Below are 18,573 nucleotides of genomic sequence, written 5' to 3'. Positions count from 1 at the left end.
TTGCATGTAGACTTTTGGATAGCAGCCATTCTGACTGGTGTGAAATGATATCTCATTGTGGTTTTGATTTGCATCTCTCTGATTATGAGGGATGTTGACCATTTTTTCATGTGTTTGTTAGCCATCTGTATGTCTTCTTTGGAGAAATGTCCGTTTAGTTCTTTGGCCCATTTTTTGATTGGGTCATTTATTCTGGAATTGAGCTGCAGGAGCTGCTTATATATTTTGGAGATTAATCTTTTATCGGTTGCTTCATTTGCTATTATTTTTTCCCATTCTGAAGGTTGTCTTTTCACCTTGCTTATAGTTTCCTTTGCTGTGCAGAAGCTTTTGATTTTAATTAGGTCCCATTTGTTTATTTTTGCTTTTATTTCCAATATTCTGGGAGGTGGGTCTTAGAGGATCCTGATGTGATTTATGTCAGAGAATGTTTTGCCTATGTTCTCCTCTAGAAGTTTTATAGTTTCTGGTCTTACATTTAGCTCTCTAATCCATTTTGAGTTTATTTTGGTGTATGGTGTTAGGAAGTGTTCTAGTTTCATTCTTTTACAAGTGGCTGACCAGTTTTCCCACCACCACTTGTTAAAGAGACTCTTTTCCCCATTTTATATTCTTGCCTTCTTTGTCAAAGATAAGGTGTCCATAGGTGCGTGGATTTATCTCTGGGCTTTCTATTTTGCTCCATTGGTCTATATTTCTGTCTTTATGCCAGTACCATACTGTCTTGATGACTGTGGCTTTGTAGTAGAGCCTGAAGTCCAGCAGGTTAATTCCCCCAGTTCCATTTTTCTTCCTCAACATTGCTTTGGCTACTCGAGGTTTTTTGTATTTCCATACAAGTTGTGAGATTATTTGTTCTAGTTCTGTGAAAAATATCGTTGGTACATTGCATTGAATGTATAAATTACTTTGGGTAGTATACTCATTTTTACAATATTTATTCTTCCAATCCACGAACACGGTATATTTCTCCATCTATTAGTGTCCTCTTTGATTACTTTCACTAGTGTTTTATAGTTTTCTATGTACAAATCTTTTGTTTCCTTAGGTAGATATATTCCTAAGTATTTAATTCTTTTCGTTGCAACAGTGAATGGAATAGTTTCCTTAATTTCTCTTTCTATTTTCTCATTATTATTATATAGGAATGCAAGGGATTTCTGTGTGTTGATTTTATATCCTGCAACTTTACTGTATTCATTGATTAGCTCTAGTAGTTTTCTGGTAGAGTCTTTAGGGTTTTCTGTGTAGAGGATCATGTCATCAGCGAACAGTGAAAGTTTTACTTCTTCTTTTCCAATTTGGATTCCTTTTATGTCTTTTTCTGCTCTGATTGCTGTGGCCAAAACTTCCAGAACTATGTTGAATAGTAGTGGTGAGAGTGGGCACCCTTGTCTTCTTCCTGACTTTAGGGGAAATTCTTTCAGTTTTTCACCGCAGCAACTCTATTTGTAAAATATTTAATAATAAAATAAAAAATAAAAGTTTGTCTATTTAATCCTAAACCAAGAGGTTTTAAGACTTTTCTGATAAGATTAATGAATGTGAAAGACAAAAGAATGATCAAACAGAAGTTTAAATCCCCTGCTCACATGTTTGGAACATGGCAGGACATCGTGAGTTACAGCTAACTGCCTAAGAGAATTTATTGTAGGTTTGTCCAAAAAACAGTAATGCATAAAATCTTATCTTCCCTTTTTATTGTTTTGTTCTAATTTTTTCCCACTGCATACATTGATTGAATGATTTTTTTTCCTTTTGCATATTTTAATGTAAAAGCAGGATTCATGAATAATGTTTTGTATTTTTTTTGTGCTGTGGTAGAAAAGAAACTTAGTTGCTAAACCTCTGTGAGTAAAGAATAGATTTCTTCCCCATCTGTGCTATTGTGCTATCTCTGCTTCCGCTGTCTTTGTCCTCCAAATCTGATAGCATCCTAAAGGGAAGAGCAGAGATAGTGTGCTTCATAGTGTAAGAAAGATTAGAGCAAGCAAAGCTGGGTGTGAATTACGCAAGTTCAGTAGCCTGGTACATTTCTCCTCTTTTGTTTTTCAATCAGAGAGACTAATGAAAGAATCAGAATTGTTAACTAATCAATCTTTGCTCCTTAGGCAGAAACATCCGTGATTAACTTACAGCCTCCTTAGTGGTTCCATATCTATTTCTTGCCAACATTGTACTTGTTCAGTGACCAAGTCATGTCTGACTCTTTGTGAGCCCATGGACTGCAGCATAGCAGGCTCCTCTGTCCTCCACTGTCTCTTGAAGGTTGCCCAGATTCATGTCCATTGATGCCATCATGTCCGGTGAGGCCATCTAACCATCTTATCCTCTGCCACACCCTTTTGCCTTCAGTCTTTCCCAGCATCAGGGTCTTTTCCACATAATATATAGTAAATATCTGCTATTATCTCATAACAGATAATATATATGTCCAATTTCTAATTAATTAATATAATGGAAGTAGTCCAAGCCCTGATTTCAGCTCATCTAGTCTCTACATTTTATGGTAGAGTATAGAATTACCTCCTGTCTTCGAAATCAGCTTCTCCACGGGTGGAAAATGCAGTTTCAAGCATCACTTTATGGAGTATAATGGTTACAGTAGTTCATAATACTATATTTTATATTTGAAATTGCCGGTAGAATAGACCTTAGAAGTTCTTATCATAAGAAAACAAGATTATAACTCTGTGTGGTGATGGATAATCAATTTGCCTCATATGGTAGTCATTTCACAAAATGTACAAACATCAAAACATCATGTTGTACATCCGAAGCTAATATAATATTATATATCACTTTTGTTCTCAAAAGTTTAAAGAATCAGACTATAAAGCAGGCAGTCGTGTTTAATGTAAATATAGGGTCAAACTTGTATTTGAAGACTGAAATAATCTACAAGCCTTTCATATAAATACATGAAATTAAAGTCATTTTTTATATTTCCTTAAGACTGCATGTTATGATCAAGATATATTTGATTTATTAAACATTTATTAAGTGAGCATCTATTTATTGCCAAGAACTGTGTTGAGCCGGCTTCCCAGGTGGTGCTAGTGGCCAAGAACACGCCTGCCAATGCAGGAGACATAAGAGACTCGGGTTTGATCCCTGGGTCAGGAAGATCCCCTGGAAGAGAGCGTGGCAACCCACTCTAGTATTCTTGCCTGGAGCATCCCTTGGACAGAGGAGCCTGGTGGGCTACATCCCAAAGGGTTGCAAAGAGTCCACACGACTGAAGCGTGAATATTCACAACCCTGAATATTCATTGGAAAGACTGATGCTGAAGCTGAAACTCCAGTACTTTGGCCACCTGATGTGAAGAGCCGACTCGTGGGAAAAAACCCTGATGCTGGGAAAGATTGAGGGCAGGAGGAGAAGGGGATGACAGAGATGGTTGGATGGCATCACCGACTCAATGGACTCGAGATTGAGCAAACTCTGGGAGATGGTGATGGACAGGGAGGCCTGGCGTGCTGCAGTCCATGGAGTTGCAGAGAGCCGGACACAGCTGAGTGTCTGAACAACTGTGCTGGGCATTGAGAATAGAAAGATAAGTGTGACCTTGTTCCTGTCCTGCAGGGAGTTTCTGTTTCTCAGAGAAGCAGACTGAGACAGTTAGAATCGCAGAGTCATGATCCAAGTGTGATAATATTCCACAGATGAGGCGTGAGTGTAGTGTTGTGAGGGGCCAGAAGGGGAAGTCGGAGCAGTGCCTCCGGAGACCACCGTGAGCCCTGGGAGCTTTAAACATCCGTGGGGATGTGACACAGTGGATATTTTGGGATGAGATTCGGCGACTTGGTAATGTGATGTGATGTGATGGGACCTAAACTAGGGCGGAGGCTGTGGGAATAGACTGGAAAGAACACATTTGAGAGAGGTTTCAGAGGCAGAGCCCGTGGTCCTGCAGACAGGATGCAGGAGGGATCGAAGGAAGAAAGAAGAGAGTCCAGGAAAATCAGAGGGCTTTTGGTTTGCATGCACGAGGGTGATGGTGATGATATTATTAGATAAGAAAGAAAAGTGGGGAGAATTTCAGAAAAAAAGATTGACATTTCTTTGCAACCAAGTTTTGGGTGTTGGTGATCCTTGCATAGTAAGAAATAAAAGATTTGAAGAGTGTCATCAACTGTATAATACATTTTATTCAAGGCCTTAGGCTTGGAAGAAATTACCAAAGAACAAGTAATTCTTGTTCAGTGAGGACAAGCGGGGGAAAGACCCTAAAACAAAAATTATGGCTAGTGCCACTTTTTCTTGGCCTTTTTGGCTAAGATCAAGGGTAGTATAGGGGCTTCCCTGGAGGTTCAGTGGTAAAGAATCTACCTGCTAATGCAGGAGATGCAAGAGACACAGGTTCAATCCCTGGGTGAGGAAGATCCCCTGGAGAAGGGCATGGCAACTCACTCCAGTATTCTTGCCTGGAGAATCCCATGGACAGAGGAGCCTGGTGGGCTACAATCCATGGGGTTGCAAAGAATCAGACATAGCTGAACAACTCAGCATGCACGCACACACACACATACACACACCACTTTTTAAGGGAGGGGTTGGCAGAAGAGGACCAGAGGCAGATGAAGAGAAGCATCCAGAGAAGAAAAGAATAGCCAGAAACAGTCATGCTAATAAATGATGATGATGAGATGCAGTGAATGTGGTTCACCAGCAGTACCAAACGGCAGAGGAGCCTCTCGGATGGGAAAATCTGGCTGAACTTGACAGTCAGGTCCTGTCGTGACAGTAAGAGCTCAGGAAGGAGTAAGGACCTGGCGGATGGCAGCCAGGTGAGGAGTGGACCACAGAGGCTTCTCCTGCCCCTCAGCCCTGATCCTGCTTCCACAGAAACAAGCTCAGAGAACATCCTCCCCGCCCTCACTTTTTACAACCATATTTATAGGCTGAGAAGGAATTACTGGTGACACAAAGGCTCCAAAGAAGTTGAAAGAAATGAATCCAGAGCACAGAGAAAGATAAACATTCAGAAAGTGCCGGCCCTCTCTCATCCTCGTGCTGAGGAGACTCTTCCTGTAAAACCCCCGCCCTCAGCATCACAGTGTATGGTCCTTCAGCATAGCGTGTGATCCATGTGAGATGTAGGATGAACACATGGAAGATGGTTTAGTCGAGGTCGCTGGTCCTCCAGCCTGTCAGTTGACTGGGTCCACCGGACGGGGTGAGTTCCGTGACCGCCCCTGGACAGAAACATCAGAGGGAGGGAGAATTTGGGGAAAGCAACTGCATTTACAGTCACCCGTGATCTTCCTCCCCATCTCTCCTGCCCAGTCCCACTCAACGAACAAGGAAGAGAGGTCCCGCATAGTGAAAGCTCACATGCCTTGCACAGGACCCCTCCCTTGGTTCTTTGCCATGGAATTTCCCTTGCTGCTGATTATACCAGTAGTCTGGTGGGTTTGAGCTCTTTAGGGAAGGCTTTGCAGTTTAAGACGATTGCCCTCTGGTGGCCTAATGGATCCTGTCTTCAGAAAATATTTTAAAAATTATTGAGTATCTGCCATAATATTATTAAAATCTGTTACACAGGATATTAGCTGTTTCACTTTGCAGTGAGTATCATTTCATGTCTACATACTGAAAAATATGAAAATACCTTCTCCCAATCCTTGATCTTATGCAGTCGGGCCTTCTTATCCCAAGGTTCTGCATCTGTGGATGCAACCAATCATGGATCAGAAATATTCAGGGGAAAAAATTCCAGAAAATTCTGAAAAGCTAAAAATTTGAATTTGTTGCAACTATTTCCGTAGCAGTTTACATTGAGTCATCTCCTCGCATCAGGTGGCCAGAGTACTGGAGCTTCAACTGCAGCCTCAGTCCTTCCAATGAACAAATAAAATCAGCAATACCTGATACCGAGTCATCGGATACATAGAATATATGCATATTTCTAGACCAGATACAAGGAGACTGTCATCCTGAGGCTGCTGTAGACTCTAAATGTTTTATTCATTTCTGTGTGTTCCAGCTGACGTCATGATGTCAGAGAGAAACCATGAAAATTAGGCTTAAAAGATCAGAACAAATTGGTCTCTGGAAGGAATACAAATTCTCTCCTTTTCTGCATTTAGTTTTCTTAAGATTAATCCTTGTACATGCAATATTTACTTCATGCATAATGTGGTTGTCTGTACCTGCAGTGTTTTGAGATTGATATAAGATTTTTTTTTTTAATGAATGAATGTGTGTAGCATGAAATCTGTATATAGCAATTGATTTAGGGAGTAGAGAAAAATTTATGGGTGGTATTTTTATTTTATATTTTATTTGCTTTCATGTTATTTATGACTCCAAACTTCACTCTGCTCTCCAACATTTTTTTAAAATTTAGTTTGAACAATTTGAAAGCACCATCGGGTTTAAGCTGCCAAACCATCGAGCCGCCAAGCGTTTATGGAAAGTATGTGTAGAACACCATACATTTTTCAGGTGGGTGGAAATCACTTTGGTTTTTTCCTAAGGAAGTACGGTGATTGGAATCACCTTACTGAAAAAGGTGGTTAGAAAGAAGAATATGGCAGCAAAATTCTTTCCATCCTTCAAGTTTGTTGCCGTCAGATGCCTTGATAAATCCTAACGATCTTCTGACTAAATTTGAAGGGTTTTCCTTCAGCTGTCTTATAGTTACCTGTGTTATCACCCCCTTCATTATCTTTAGTGGCTTTCCCTATTTTTATAGGATGTCCATTTCAGATGGCCAGTTCATTCCTTACTATTTCAATAACTTTTCAATACCCTCAACTCCTCTTTTCACACACAGTAATGCTGTCAGATTTGTGTCTACAAAATAGCAAATTATCACCGTTCACCATTATCACCTACTTAGTTGCTCGTTGGGTTTGTAGAACCACAGGCCCTCCAGCTCCATGAGATGGTCAAGTTCACCTCATCCCAACTCCACCCCCATAGCATGTCTCCAGCATCCCTTGTTGATACACACTGTGTGAATTGACTTTTTTTCTTACAAAATCAGACTCATTGAATTGCAGGTTGGCTGTTAAACCTGTGGTGCACAGAGCACTTTACCTTTCAGAACAGAGTAAGAAATTAGCATTCTTGGGGCTTCCCTGGTGGCTCAGTGTTAAATAATCCTCCTGCCAATGCAGGAGACACAGTTTCGATCCCTGGTCCAGGAAGATCCCGCTTACCACAGAGCAAATGCACCATGCCCATGCAGCACAACTATTGAACCTGTGCTCTGGAAGCTGGTAACTGCGACTACTGAAGCCCGGGTGCCCTAGAGCCCATAAGAAGCCCCCACAACCAGAAGCCCATGCACTGCACCTGGAGAGTAGCCCCCGCTCGCCACAACTAGGGAAAACCCCACACAGCAAGGATAACCCCGCACAGCCAAAATAAATAAAAAGAAGTTAGCATTCCTAATGTTCAGCTTAATCATCTTTCCGATGTTTTTCCTTTAATTTCTGTAGACTCTTGTTACCAGAAGCGCCTCCAAAGAAGTTCCTCACCTTGGGTTCCAAGTTCCGTTACAGTGGCAGGACTCAGGCCCAGACCAGAAGAGCCAGTGCGCTGATCGACCGGCCAGCCCCGTACTTCGAGCGCTCGTCCAGCAAACGTTATACCATGTCTCGCAGCCTGGATGGAGGTAGGCACCACTCGTAAGGATCGCTAGTGGCCACCAAGTAGTGTGAGACCGTTGTGAGCCTTTGATGGACATTGTTGCTCTGGGATAGTATGGGATAAAAAGCACTTGCTGGTCTTTGACCAAATGGAAAATTTAACTAACCTCTAACCTCAAAAAAAACTTTAGGGACTTCTGCTGGCAATCCAGCGGTTAAGATTTCATGCTTCTACACAGCAGGCACAGATTCAATGCCTAGTCAGGGAACTTAAGTTCCCACATGCCGCATGGCATGGGCCAAAAAAAAGGTGCCTTTTTGAGTCTGATTTCTGCTGTGCTATGCTTAGTCGCTGAGTCGTGTCTGACTCTTTGCAACCCTGTGGACTGTAGTCCACCAGACTCCTCTGTCCATGGGGACTCTCCAGGCAAGAATACTGGAGTGGGTTGCCATGCCCTCCTCTCAGGGATCTTCCCAACCCAGGCATCAAACCCAGGTCTCCCACATTGCAGGCGGATTCTGTACCGTCTGAGCCACCAGAGAAGCCATGGTAGATTTATGTAAAATCACACAAATGAATGGTACTTGGAGAATGAGGCAGCTTTCATAAGCTGGCACCCTGAATTTGGAGAAGGATGTTCTTATTCTTCAATATAGGAATCACATACATAATTTGCTTCTCTCACCAGCAGACCTTAAATGATTATCAGGTTTATTAGATCATTTGGTTCAGAAAGAAAACTGCATTAAATGTATCTCTTGTTCCTTTAGAAATGTCAGTAGTGAAATGTGACTTTTATCTGTCAGTGAATAATAGCTTATAGGAAGGATGACATTCAAATAACAGTGAAGGGCTCCAAGTGACCTCCTCCTGGTTTATATTAATCACTCCAGCAGATAGGCTGGGAGGATGGCTGTAAACGTTCTCCACCTTTAAGTCAGGTATGTGAGTATAATGGGGAGAGAATCAATCACTTAAGTAACATTTTTAAGGCATAAAAGGGAGTCTTTAGCAAATTTCTGCCTCATGGGGCAGTTTTCTGTGGCCATGTAGAGTTACACACAGGTGTGCTTTTCTGCTCTAAGACATGGCAGCCAAAGTCAGAATATCTGTATCCTCAGAAGTGAGATTCACAGAGCAGAGGCTGAATGTAATCGCTGTGCCAGGTACAGCGCTTTGTGTCAGGGACTTGAGTATCCACAGCTTTTGGTTGTCCTTGGAGGTCCTGGAACCATCCCCTCCAGACTCCAGGGGATGACTGTGAGGCTTGACTTAGGCCCCAGGCCTCTGTCTCCTAATCCAGAGCTCCTGGACATGAGATCTGTTATAGGGACCTTGTCCTGGGCACATACAAAGTGATGTTTCTAGCATGAGTATGTGATTTTAATAATAAGCAAAAGCATCAATAGAATTAAAACTAATTATTGCAGATGCCTGGGAACACCTCCCCTTTGGCCCTCTCTGCCTTCAGCTCACCCTAGAGTGAGCTCCTTCCTTCCCTTTTGCCAAGCCCTGATGTGGCTGTTAGGGTGACATACTCCCCAGATTCCTTGACTTAAAAAACTATATTGCATTGATGTTGTTAGAAATTCTGATTCTGACTGCAGAACGAGATACAAATGTGAATGAGGTAAGATAAAGAATCCTATAATGTTGCATCTGAATATATCTGTCCGTGGAATTCTCCAGGCCAGAATACTAATGTGGGTAGCCTTTCCCTTCTCCAAGGGATCATCCCAACCCAGGGATCGAACCCAAGTCTCCTGCATTGAAGGTGGATTCTTTACTAGCTGAGCCATAAGGGAAGCCCAAGAATACTGGAGTGGTTAACCTATCCCCTCTCCAGCGGATCTCCCCAACCCAGGAATTGAACCGGGGTCTCCTGCATTGCAGGCAGATTCTTTACCAACTGAGCTATCAGGAAGCCCAGCAACATGAAGTCATCATTTATAACTCTTAATTCTTGACTGCATCCACTGAAGGGGCTAAGAAGCCATGATATCCAACAGTACTGAGCACACTAAGTGCCTACATCTTGCTTTCCCAGTGTCTCCCCTGCCCCCACCACCATGTTCTGTCTCATGCTTATGTGGATGTAGAGAAAGTTAGAAACATCTATCCCAAAGAGTTTGCAGTGACAGTGGAATAAGGAGGGTGGGCAGTGAGCAGACTGAAGAAAAGAAGAGAAAGTCTGTGTAAACTGACTTGCTGCCATTACCAAGAACTCTTTTGGCAGTTTGCAGGTTCTAATGACGTGAATGAACACTATACACATAAAATGAGAAAAGCCTATGTTGTCCCAATGGAGTACTTTATAAAAAATTTATAGAAATTTAAAAAGAGTTTATAGAGGGAGTCAAACTTGTGTTCTTAGTGCTCTATTCTTCTTATAAGTTCTGTTAGTGAAGTGGGAAGAACACTCACCTGGTATAGATAAATCCAGACCCGCGTCCAGACCCTTTCCCTGTACGGCAGTGGGTGGGTGGCTGCCCGTCTCCAGGTCCCAGTTTAGGCGCCGTCTGTAAGGTGGCATCATTGCCGCCTCCAGCAGGGTCATCACAAATAGTAAATAAGACGCTGGTGAAAGCGGTCTTACTCCAGATGTGATCCTGATACCTGAGCAGGTATATTGAGAGTCATTCTTTAGGCTCTTGTGAGCTGGCCCAGGAAGATCAGTTACCTTTCCCTACCTTCTAGAAGAGTGTCCCATTTTTAGAATCTCTGAGAACCAAACTTTCGGGAAACACTGTTTACTAGGACTGTTCGAAGTTGAATTAAGTTCTCCGAATGTTCACGTTCGCAGTGGCGCTTTCTCTCTGTCTCGTCTCATCTGCCCTTCTTTAAAGCATCTGTGTAAACTGGTGTGTGTTCTTTAAGTCGGTGTCGGAGGAAGTCGTGTAGAATCACAGCTTGTTCCCCTGAATGTCCTTCACGTGGTTCTGTGATCTGAACCCAAGGGGACACGTTTGCTGTGAATGCTGTTTTCCTTGTGATCCTCTGTGTGATGCTGATTGCTGAGAAGACAGAAGCCGACGTGAAACCAGTGTACTGATTCCGCGCTGTGTCTCTCTCTCTCCCCCCTGCCCAAAAGTGATGCTAGTATGTGTTGTCTCACTCTCTGGACTCCTGCTAGTTCTCGTATGTTTTCTGTGCTGCTGCGTGGGGGGCCACAGCTGCATGTTGGAATAGCTACTGCTTCTTGCAAGGTTGCATCTTCTATGAGAAAAGCCTTTTTAGGAAACTGTGTCTCATACAAGCTTTTTTGTCAGTAGATGGAGATGTAAAATATCTTAGTGAAGGTATTTTAGTGAAATGGTTTACTATTCAAAGGATATCAGAGTTTTTTTTCTTAAAGTTTATGTCTTAAACTCCCAAAAATATGAAAGCAGGTTAAATTTTGCCTGTGATTTGAAAAGCCACCTTTCTAAATTTTAGTAAATTTTATGGTTCCTAAACCCTAAAAGAATGAGTAACAGATTTCAAAAATTGAACTAAATCAGGTATTTCTATCACTAAGACATTTTAGCTGGGAGGAAAGTCTGGGTCTTACATCTCTTACGTTTGCATGCTTTGCAGCTGCATGAATTTTATTAGCCATGTTTGTCTTCCTTTCCCCAAATACCAGAGATGAATGAATATATGCACATCTTGGCAGTCCTTTTAAAACGCAGTAAACATTAAAACATTTCTGCACTTCAGTTGAGCAGAGTTGCCATCCGAATTGTATCATCTCTGCTGAGATGGCTACTTTTCATTATAACTTAGGTAGCCTTTATATTGTAGGAGAGAGAGACTTTTCAACCACCAGTAACAGTAGTAGTAGTAGTAGCAATAGTAATAACAATACAAAAGATTCAGTGCTCCTCAGTGACTGGCGCTTCCAAAGCTGTGTTTAAAGTCACGTGTAGTAGGGCAGTTGTCTGACTGCTGTTAGTTGTGGAACGCACCTCTGATGCTGCTGCCCAGCTGGGTTACTCTGTGGGTAAGAGGCTCAGCGGTCACTCGCTGCCACCCTCTTTCTACTCACATCCACCCTCACATCCACTCCATCCTTACCAGAGAGCCTGCGAGCGGATGAACACTGCTGGTGGCTTCAAGAGATGCACATTGAGACCACGCTTAGACGCAGTTACAGGGGACAGAAATATGAAACTGCGGTGTTGCTTAAATGAGAATACCTGCAAGGCTGATGTGTCTTTTGAAGAGAAACCTGGTGCTTTACGGGGTTTTTTTTGTTTTTGTTTTTTTCCCTGTAATAGGACAATGGGTGGCGTCCATCCTTCTTCTGACTTAACTATCTCAGACTTTATTTCTCCAATTGTATCTGCTTTTAGCGTCAGTGAATGAAAACCATGAAATATACATGAAGGATTCTGTGTCCGCTGCAGAGGTTGGTACTGGCCAGTACATCACCACAAAGGGCATGTCTCAGACCAACTTGATCACCACGGTGACTCCGGAGAAGAAGGCCGAGGAGGAGCGGGACGAGGAGGAGGACAGACGGAAAAAGGCCGAGGAAGCCACGCCGGTCGCTGCCGTCCGGCCCGAGGGAAAGGTACATCTCCCCTCTGCCTCCCAGGGCTCCCGCAGATTCTGAAGAACTCCTGAATGGTGCTGAGAATGTGAAGCCGGAATGTGTGCATAAGACTTAGGCTGACTCATAGCTCAGCGTTAGTCACGTTCATACTATCAGTCTTTATTATTTCTTCTGTCCACAGTTTTCCTCTGAAAGATCCCTTTTTAACTTTTTGAAACTTCTTATTGAATGACTTATGTGCTACTTAAGACTTTCAACAGCTGTCCTGTCTGTAAATCTTAAAAATACGTTTGGTGGCATATTAACCCATTTATTTGTGTTTGGGCTTACAATTCAGAATTGCCGCTAAAGCTGTTTTCTTTGTTTCTGGCCCCATTCTCCTACCCAAGGGCTGTGTATTTATCTAGATGTACAGTATTGACTTTGCCGTATGCTTGACTGCAAGTAACTGAGTGACCACAGCTTGCATATTCATACACTGTTTCCTCTCTTAGTCTTTTGATTTTAACTTCATCATCAAAGTAGCCAGTGGATATATTTTAGAAAAGGGTTAAGGCAGATGTCACAGGGGAAACGGAGGGTGAACTTGACAGTCATTTCTCCAGGGTGCTTGAGTCGCTGAATTTGGTCACTTCATTTCATCTGAAATTCAATTTATTTTAAAAAACATTATGATTATTTCTGGAGCTCCAACACTACAAAGCAACTTTTTGAGAAAATGAAAGTCAAAAAACATGTAGATAGCATCCTTCTGGTTCCAGGTTATGTATCTTGCAGAGCAGCTCCCGTAAAAGTCAAAAAACACAGTAGGAGGTTTATATGTATTAATCATGGAAAACCAGGAATGTACAGGGAGAAAGGAAACCGCAGAATAAAAATATTGTGTAACTTAGAGGTGATGCTAAATTGGGGTAAATTTGATTCAAAAGTGCTCTTTTGCAGGTGGGCTCTTCAGATGTAGAGGCTGGGGTGGGAATTTCCCCTGGGGCTCTGTAGAAAACACTTTTGGTAGGATTAGTGACTTCTGAACGGGCAGATTGGCAAACTTATCATCATTCTGTTTATGATAGAACATCCCAGTGACCCAGTGTACAACCCTTTTTTTAGGGTAAGATTAACTTATTTGCCAAACTCAAAAATAAAGACAGGACATAACAACAAGGATATCTAGCTCACTTTAGCTACGAAAATGTGCATTGTTCTGAATTTCGTTTTCATACACCTCCTTTTCAGTTAAGGCGGGTTTTAACTAGGTCTTAATCATAAGATGATAATATACTCGAAAACCAGTGCATCCCATGAGTTCTGGAAGTTGCCCAGGCTAACACTCCACTTTCAGGGATGTGTAAATAATATGAAAATGAAAGTGTTAGTCGCAGTCGTGTCCGACTCTTTGTGACCCCATGGACTGTAGCCCACCATGTTCCTCTGTCCATGGGATTCTCCAGGCAAGAATAGTGGAGCGGGTTGCCATGCCCTCCTCCAGGGGATTTTCCCTATCCAGGGATCGAACCCAGGTCCCCTGCAGTAGCAGGCAGATTCTTTATCTTCTGAGCCACCAGGGAAGCCGAATAAGATGAAGTGCCCTGTAAAAGTAAATGACTTGTCCTTTGCTCCTGAAATGATCCACTCCTACTTTATTGATTTTAAAAGATCAAGGGCTTGTTTGCGTGAGATGGAGCCCTAAGCTGGGGTCACTTGGTGCCAATTATACTACTGGAGAATAAAAAGACAAAAGGGACTGTGGCTGTCAGAGTCAGAGCACCGTGACCCAGACACCTCCTGAGAGGCTGGGGCCCGAAGCTCCTGCTGCAGTAACTGCATGCTGTCTCCATCCCCCCACCCCCACCTCCGCCACCGCAAAACTGTTTTAAAAACCACTCTTTAAAAAAAAATTTGAAAACCCACTATAATCAGCAACGTAAAAGATTAAGCCATAACTTCATTTTTCTCTGTCTTCAAAAAGGAACACAAAAAAAAAAAAAAAAAGGAACACAGCACTCTTTGTATTTTTTTAACCAAAATGAAGGTGTGTTACTGAAAACAGTACTTAAACAACTAGTCCCTGATTCCTTTGAGAGCGTGTTTCCCCACTGATGATCACCGCAGGTGAGGGGGCAGCCTTCTGAGGGTGGACGGCGGCTCTTAACTTTTGCATTATCCTCAGTTCAATGAGATTTGTGCAGGATCTTATGTAAGATACAATGTTTAACATCAAATGTGAGTATTAGAAAAAGACGTATTTGTCTAATATCAAAAAAGAGACACTTCTGCATTGTAGTAGATCCATGCTGTCATTTTATTTGTGCATTTTCTTACCCTCTGCCTCTGTATTTACCAAGTCAGGATCGGATAACCGCCACAAAGCAAGCTGGGTAATGTCCATGCCATCAGGACACAGGCAAACACACACACACAGTGGAAGTGCGGTCATCTTCAGGCTCAGGTGACCTTGTCTTGTGACTCCTTGGTGGCGGCAGCCTGTACACGGGGCCAAGGTCCTGTTTGGCCTTTGCCTGTTTCCTCTTTCCTCACCCGCTGCCCACCCCACCGCCTCGCTCAGCAGTCCCCCACCACCTGCAGAGAGAGCTGGCTGTGGTCACAGAGACCGTGGGGCCAGGGAGGGTGTGAAGAGCCTCACATGCCCACAGTACCCTGCACAGCCCTCCCTGGGAGCAGCTCATGGTGTTGCTGGCCTTAGATCATCCTCTTAAGGACTCAAACCAGGCAGATGAAGCACACCACTCCTCTGCTAAGAAAATGCAGAAGATTGGGAAATTGTGTCTTTCTATTACTTATGGATCACAAATAATACAAAGTAAACACTGATAAACCACATCACAAGGAAACACAGTCTTTTGGGCTAGTTAGCTTATTGAAACGACTTCTTCAAGCTCCTTCATGTACACCATGGGTAAATGGAGCCGGAAGAGGAGTTTTCAGAAGAGCCTCGGTTCTTCACGGAGACTTCGTGTTCCTACTGTGTTCACTATGGATTTCCCTGATGGGAACTGCTTACAGATAGGAATGGGGCCAGAAACTTCTTGATTTGGAAACCCACCTTGTTTTGGCTATCATCGACTAACCAAGGAAAGGTGATGCTGGAGATTTTGCTTTAAATGACCACAAATTGGATTCACTGTCATTTTAATCCAGTTGAACCCTCATGACAGACCTGGTAGCTGGATATCAGGAGAAGTTATTGAAAGTCTTGGTTTTAAGTTATCAGAGTTTTCTCTCAGCATCCTAACCATTCATGGAGTTGTTAGTCTAAACACAAGTTTTGACTCGAATGAAACATGTAGATATTGAGATTTCCCACAGATATCTTCCCCTCCAACCTTTTTTTTAAAGCCCACCCTATGTTTGGCTTGAGGGTCTAATGGGGAAAACTATGGCCCTTCGTGGGAGCGTTGGCATGCACCTCGAATGCTTTAAGATTCATGAACGACCCCAGTGCTGAAATTCTTGTTTTGACGATTTTATATTGGTGCCCATAAGAAAATTAACTAATTGCAGTTTTCTTTTTGTCCTTTTGCACCTCTGTTCACTGCTTTCCGTCTCTCTCGCTGTCCCTCACATCAGTCACCTGGGCTTGGCACCGACTCATGCCCCCCGCTCCCCCCATCAGCCCACCGTCCCCCCGCATCACCCACAGGGCTCCGCAGGAGGTGGAAGGAGAACAGGCAGCCCCCGCCGGGGGTCGAGCCGGCCCAAGACCCCAGGCGCCAGCACGGGGAGCCTGCCTCGGACCCTGACGGCCGAGGGAAGCCATGCCCGGGGGACCGCGATGTGGCTCTCGGCTACAAACCACAGCCGGGCGGAGGGGCCACCCTGTTTTCCTTCTCCCTGCAGCTCCCTGGGTCCTTCCCCTCTCTCCTGGATGATGATGGTTACCTGTCCTTCCCCAACCTGTCGGAGAGCGCCCTCCTGCCCCAGAGCCTGCAGCATTACCTCCCCATCCGCTCACCCTCCCTCGTGCCCTGCTTCCTCTTCCTCTTCTTCTTCCTGCTTTCCGCCTCCTTCTCAGTGCCCTGTGCCCTCACTCTCTCCTTCCCTCTGGCTCTGTGCCTCTGCTACCTGGAGCCCAAGGCGGCCTCCTTGAGTGCCTCACTAGACAGTGACCCGGGTGACAGTTCAGAGGAAGAGGTGTGTACCTCGGCATAGAACACGCGTCCCTGTCGTGTTCGGGGCTTCGGTCCGAAAACACTTGGTAGACGGCTGCTGCGATAGTGGTCCTCCTTCCAGAGCCTCATTTACCGTCTGTGCCACTCTGTGCAGAGGTTTTGTGTGCCGGGGATGCGCCCCCCCAGCCCCGGGGTTAGGCACAACACCATGTGGACGCAGCAGGCTGAGCCCGGCTTGAACCGTGCTGCCACCCACCGACTCCTGCGAGTGGGAAAGGACTCAGCCACGAGGCAGTCATACATAAAGAACCCGTTCGCTCCGTAGGGACTCAGGGTCCAGTAAAAGGCTCTGTTTAGTTACCGTTCAATAAAGGAAAGGACACAGAAGACAGATAAAGTAACTTCAGCTAGACGAGGTGAGGTACCAAAACGTGTCCTGCTGCAGTGATGCTCTGCGCTGATATGCGCCCAGTAAGGGATGCTCCAGGTGAGGGGAAAGGGCACCGCCCTCGAGGGTGCATCACCACCAGGGTGGCTTTCCAAGGTTGTAAGCGCCTCCCTGTCCTCCTTGGAGGTTCTGAAATGCCCCCACCACTCTTTGACTGTCATTGCCAGACTGTCCTTATGATGCCCGGAGGAAAGTCCAATCCTCTGGGTGTGTTGAGTGAGAAAGACAGGCTGCAGCCATTCAAAAACCCGCTGACATCAGTCATTGGCAGGGCCAGAAACAGGAGCAGAAAGAGCTGAAGTTGACAACCGTGGTTTTCAAACAGTCGGGGAAAGACTCATGTTAGGTTTCTATACACCATAAAAATGGGCTAAAATTCCTTGAGCACAAGCAATGCCAGATCAGGTATTGGGAGGCAACCATGCTGTCAGGCCAGCGTGAGCCCCAGATGCACCCGCATGAGGACAGTCTGGTGGATGAGTGTCTGGGGCTGGCAGCCAGGAAAGGACTTGAGCCTTCCACCTCCGTACCCAAAAGCGGGCTGACCCCCATCCCTCATCCGAGCCACTGGGGGAGGTGACGTGGTAGCTGGTAGTTTTTCCTTTTAATTGCTCCCCTTCCCACCACTGCACTGGCATGTGAATAGCCCAGCGGTTTCCCTTTGTGCAGCCTTCAATAGACGCCAGGGAAAAATACAGAAGCTGCCAACACCAACAGGCCTCTGGCTGACACCCTCCTCCCCCGCTCCCACCTGCACCTACCCCTGGCTCCTCCAGCAATTCTCTTCCCACAAAACAAGGGTTTTGTGGCAGGAGACAAACTCGATACACCTAGCAGTTAAAAAAAAAATCACAAAGTCAAAGCAGCGCTTTAAAATGGAAAGAAAGTCTATTCAGGTCTGTGCTCAGCTAGAAATGATAATTCCAGCACACCTGTGAGCATATAGCATTGTGAGGTGTGTAAGCATCTATATTTAGCGTTATTATGACCATTTCTTTGCGGCAGCAGGGAAAAAATGGTAATGATCTGAGAGATGTTCTAAAGAAAAGTTTAGGCTTTCAATTTGATATTGCCTAAGAGCCCTTTGCAAGGTTCTTGAATCTTATATGACTTAGATCCAAATCTTACCTGTTATAGAACTATTTTCACACTTGGAAAATATTTTAAGAGAAAAACCACTCTAAATCCTAGGCTTGAATATCTGTTTCTCAAGTAGAAGGATTGTGAAACAATGTAGGTCTAAAGGTACAGCCTTTAAGAACACAATATCATCTACAAAAGCTGTTTGTACTATTCACTGGTTTCCAACCCAGACATCATCTATTCCTTTAGCAATGGAGTTAGTCATCCAGCTCACAGAAGGCAAAAAGATTGCCATATTACGTTCTTCTGCATTGTTAAATAACTGAACTTTTATGTAGCCAACCACACAGATCTTGTGCCTAATCCAGGGTATACATCTTGTTGTAATCAGTGCATGAAAATAAATGTTCCACTTGGGCATGTCTGCGTTACATCAGCAAAACAAATCACAGCACTTACTCCTCGCAAGCTGGTGGCAGCGTGACTGGCGTGTCATAAACCCTCCTTGTTCCTGCAAACCCCTGAGACTGTGAACCAGCTCTGGCCTCGGCAGCCTTCCCGGCCACCCATGACAGCCTCCTGCCACATGACCGTGTATTTGGCCATCTGTTCAGTGTCGCCTCTTAACCCCAAATGTTAAGAGCTATGTGCTCTGGTTCAAGCTGAGCTAGAAAACTCAGATGTAGGTCATTCAGTTTAAAAAAAAAAAAATCACCATTTGTTGACACGGCCTGTTTTCTTCCCTGGGCCTCAAGCACTTTGGCAGCAAAACCAG

At 44.2% G+C, this 18,573-nt stretch overlaps 1 protein-coding gene across 5 annotated transcripts in view; it reads left to right on the top strand.

Moving 5' to 3' along the window:
- Positions 1–18,573, top strand: part of EPB41L3 (erythrocyte membrane protein band 4.1 like 3) — a 145,328-nt gene that overhangs the window by 102,654 nt on the left and 24,101 nt on the right. For 2 of the 5 annotated variants that reach the window (XM_055417168.2, XM_055417170.2), the window contains exons 10-12: positions 6,354–6,451; positions 7,453–7,628; positions 11,938–12,158. In XM_055417168.2, coding sequence (XP_055273143.2) covers positions 6,354–6,451; positions 7,453–7,628; positions 11,938–12,158 — 495 coding nt within the window. Of the gene's footprint in view, positions 1–6,353; positions 6,452–7,452; positions 7,629–11,937; positions 12,159–15,725; positions 16,290–18,573 lie in introns of all 5 variants that reach the window. The other 3 variants (XM_055417171.2, XM_055417169.2, XM_088833518.1) reach the window with 2 other exon arrangements.

This window comes from Moschus berezovskii, chromosome 28 (genome assembly GCF_049115385.1).
Source record: "Moschus berezovskii isolate FMDL1 chromosome 28, NW_MosBer_1.0, whole genome shotgun sequence".
NCBI classification, from domain to species: Eukaryota; Metazoa; Chordata; class Mammalia; order Artiodactyla; family Moschidae; genus Moschus; species Moschus berezovskii.
This window is presented reverse-complemented; position numbering and strand designations above follow the sequence as displayed.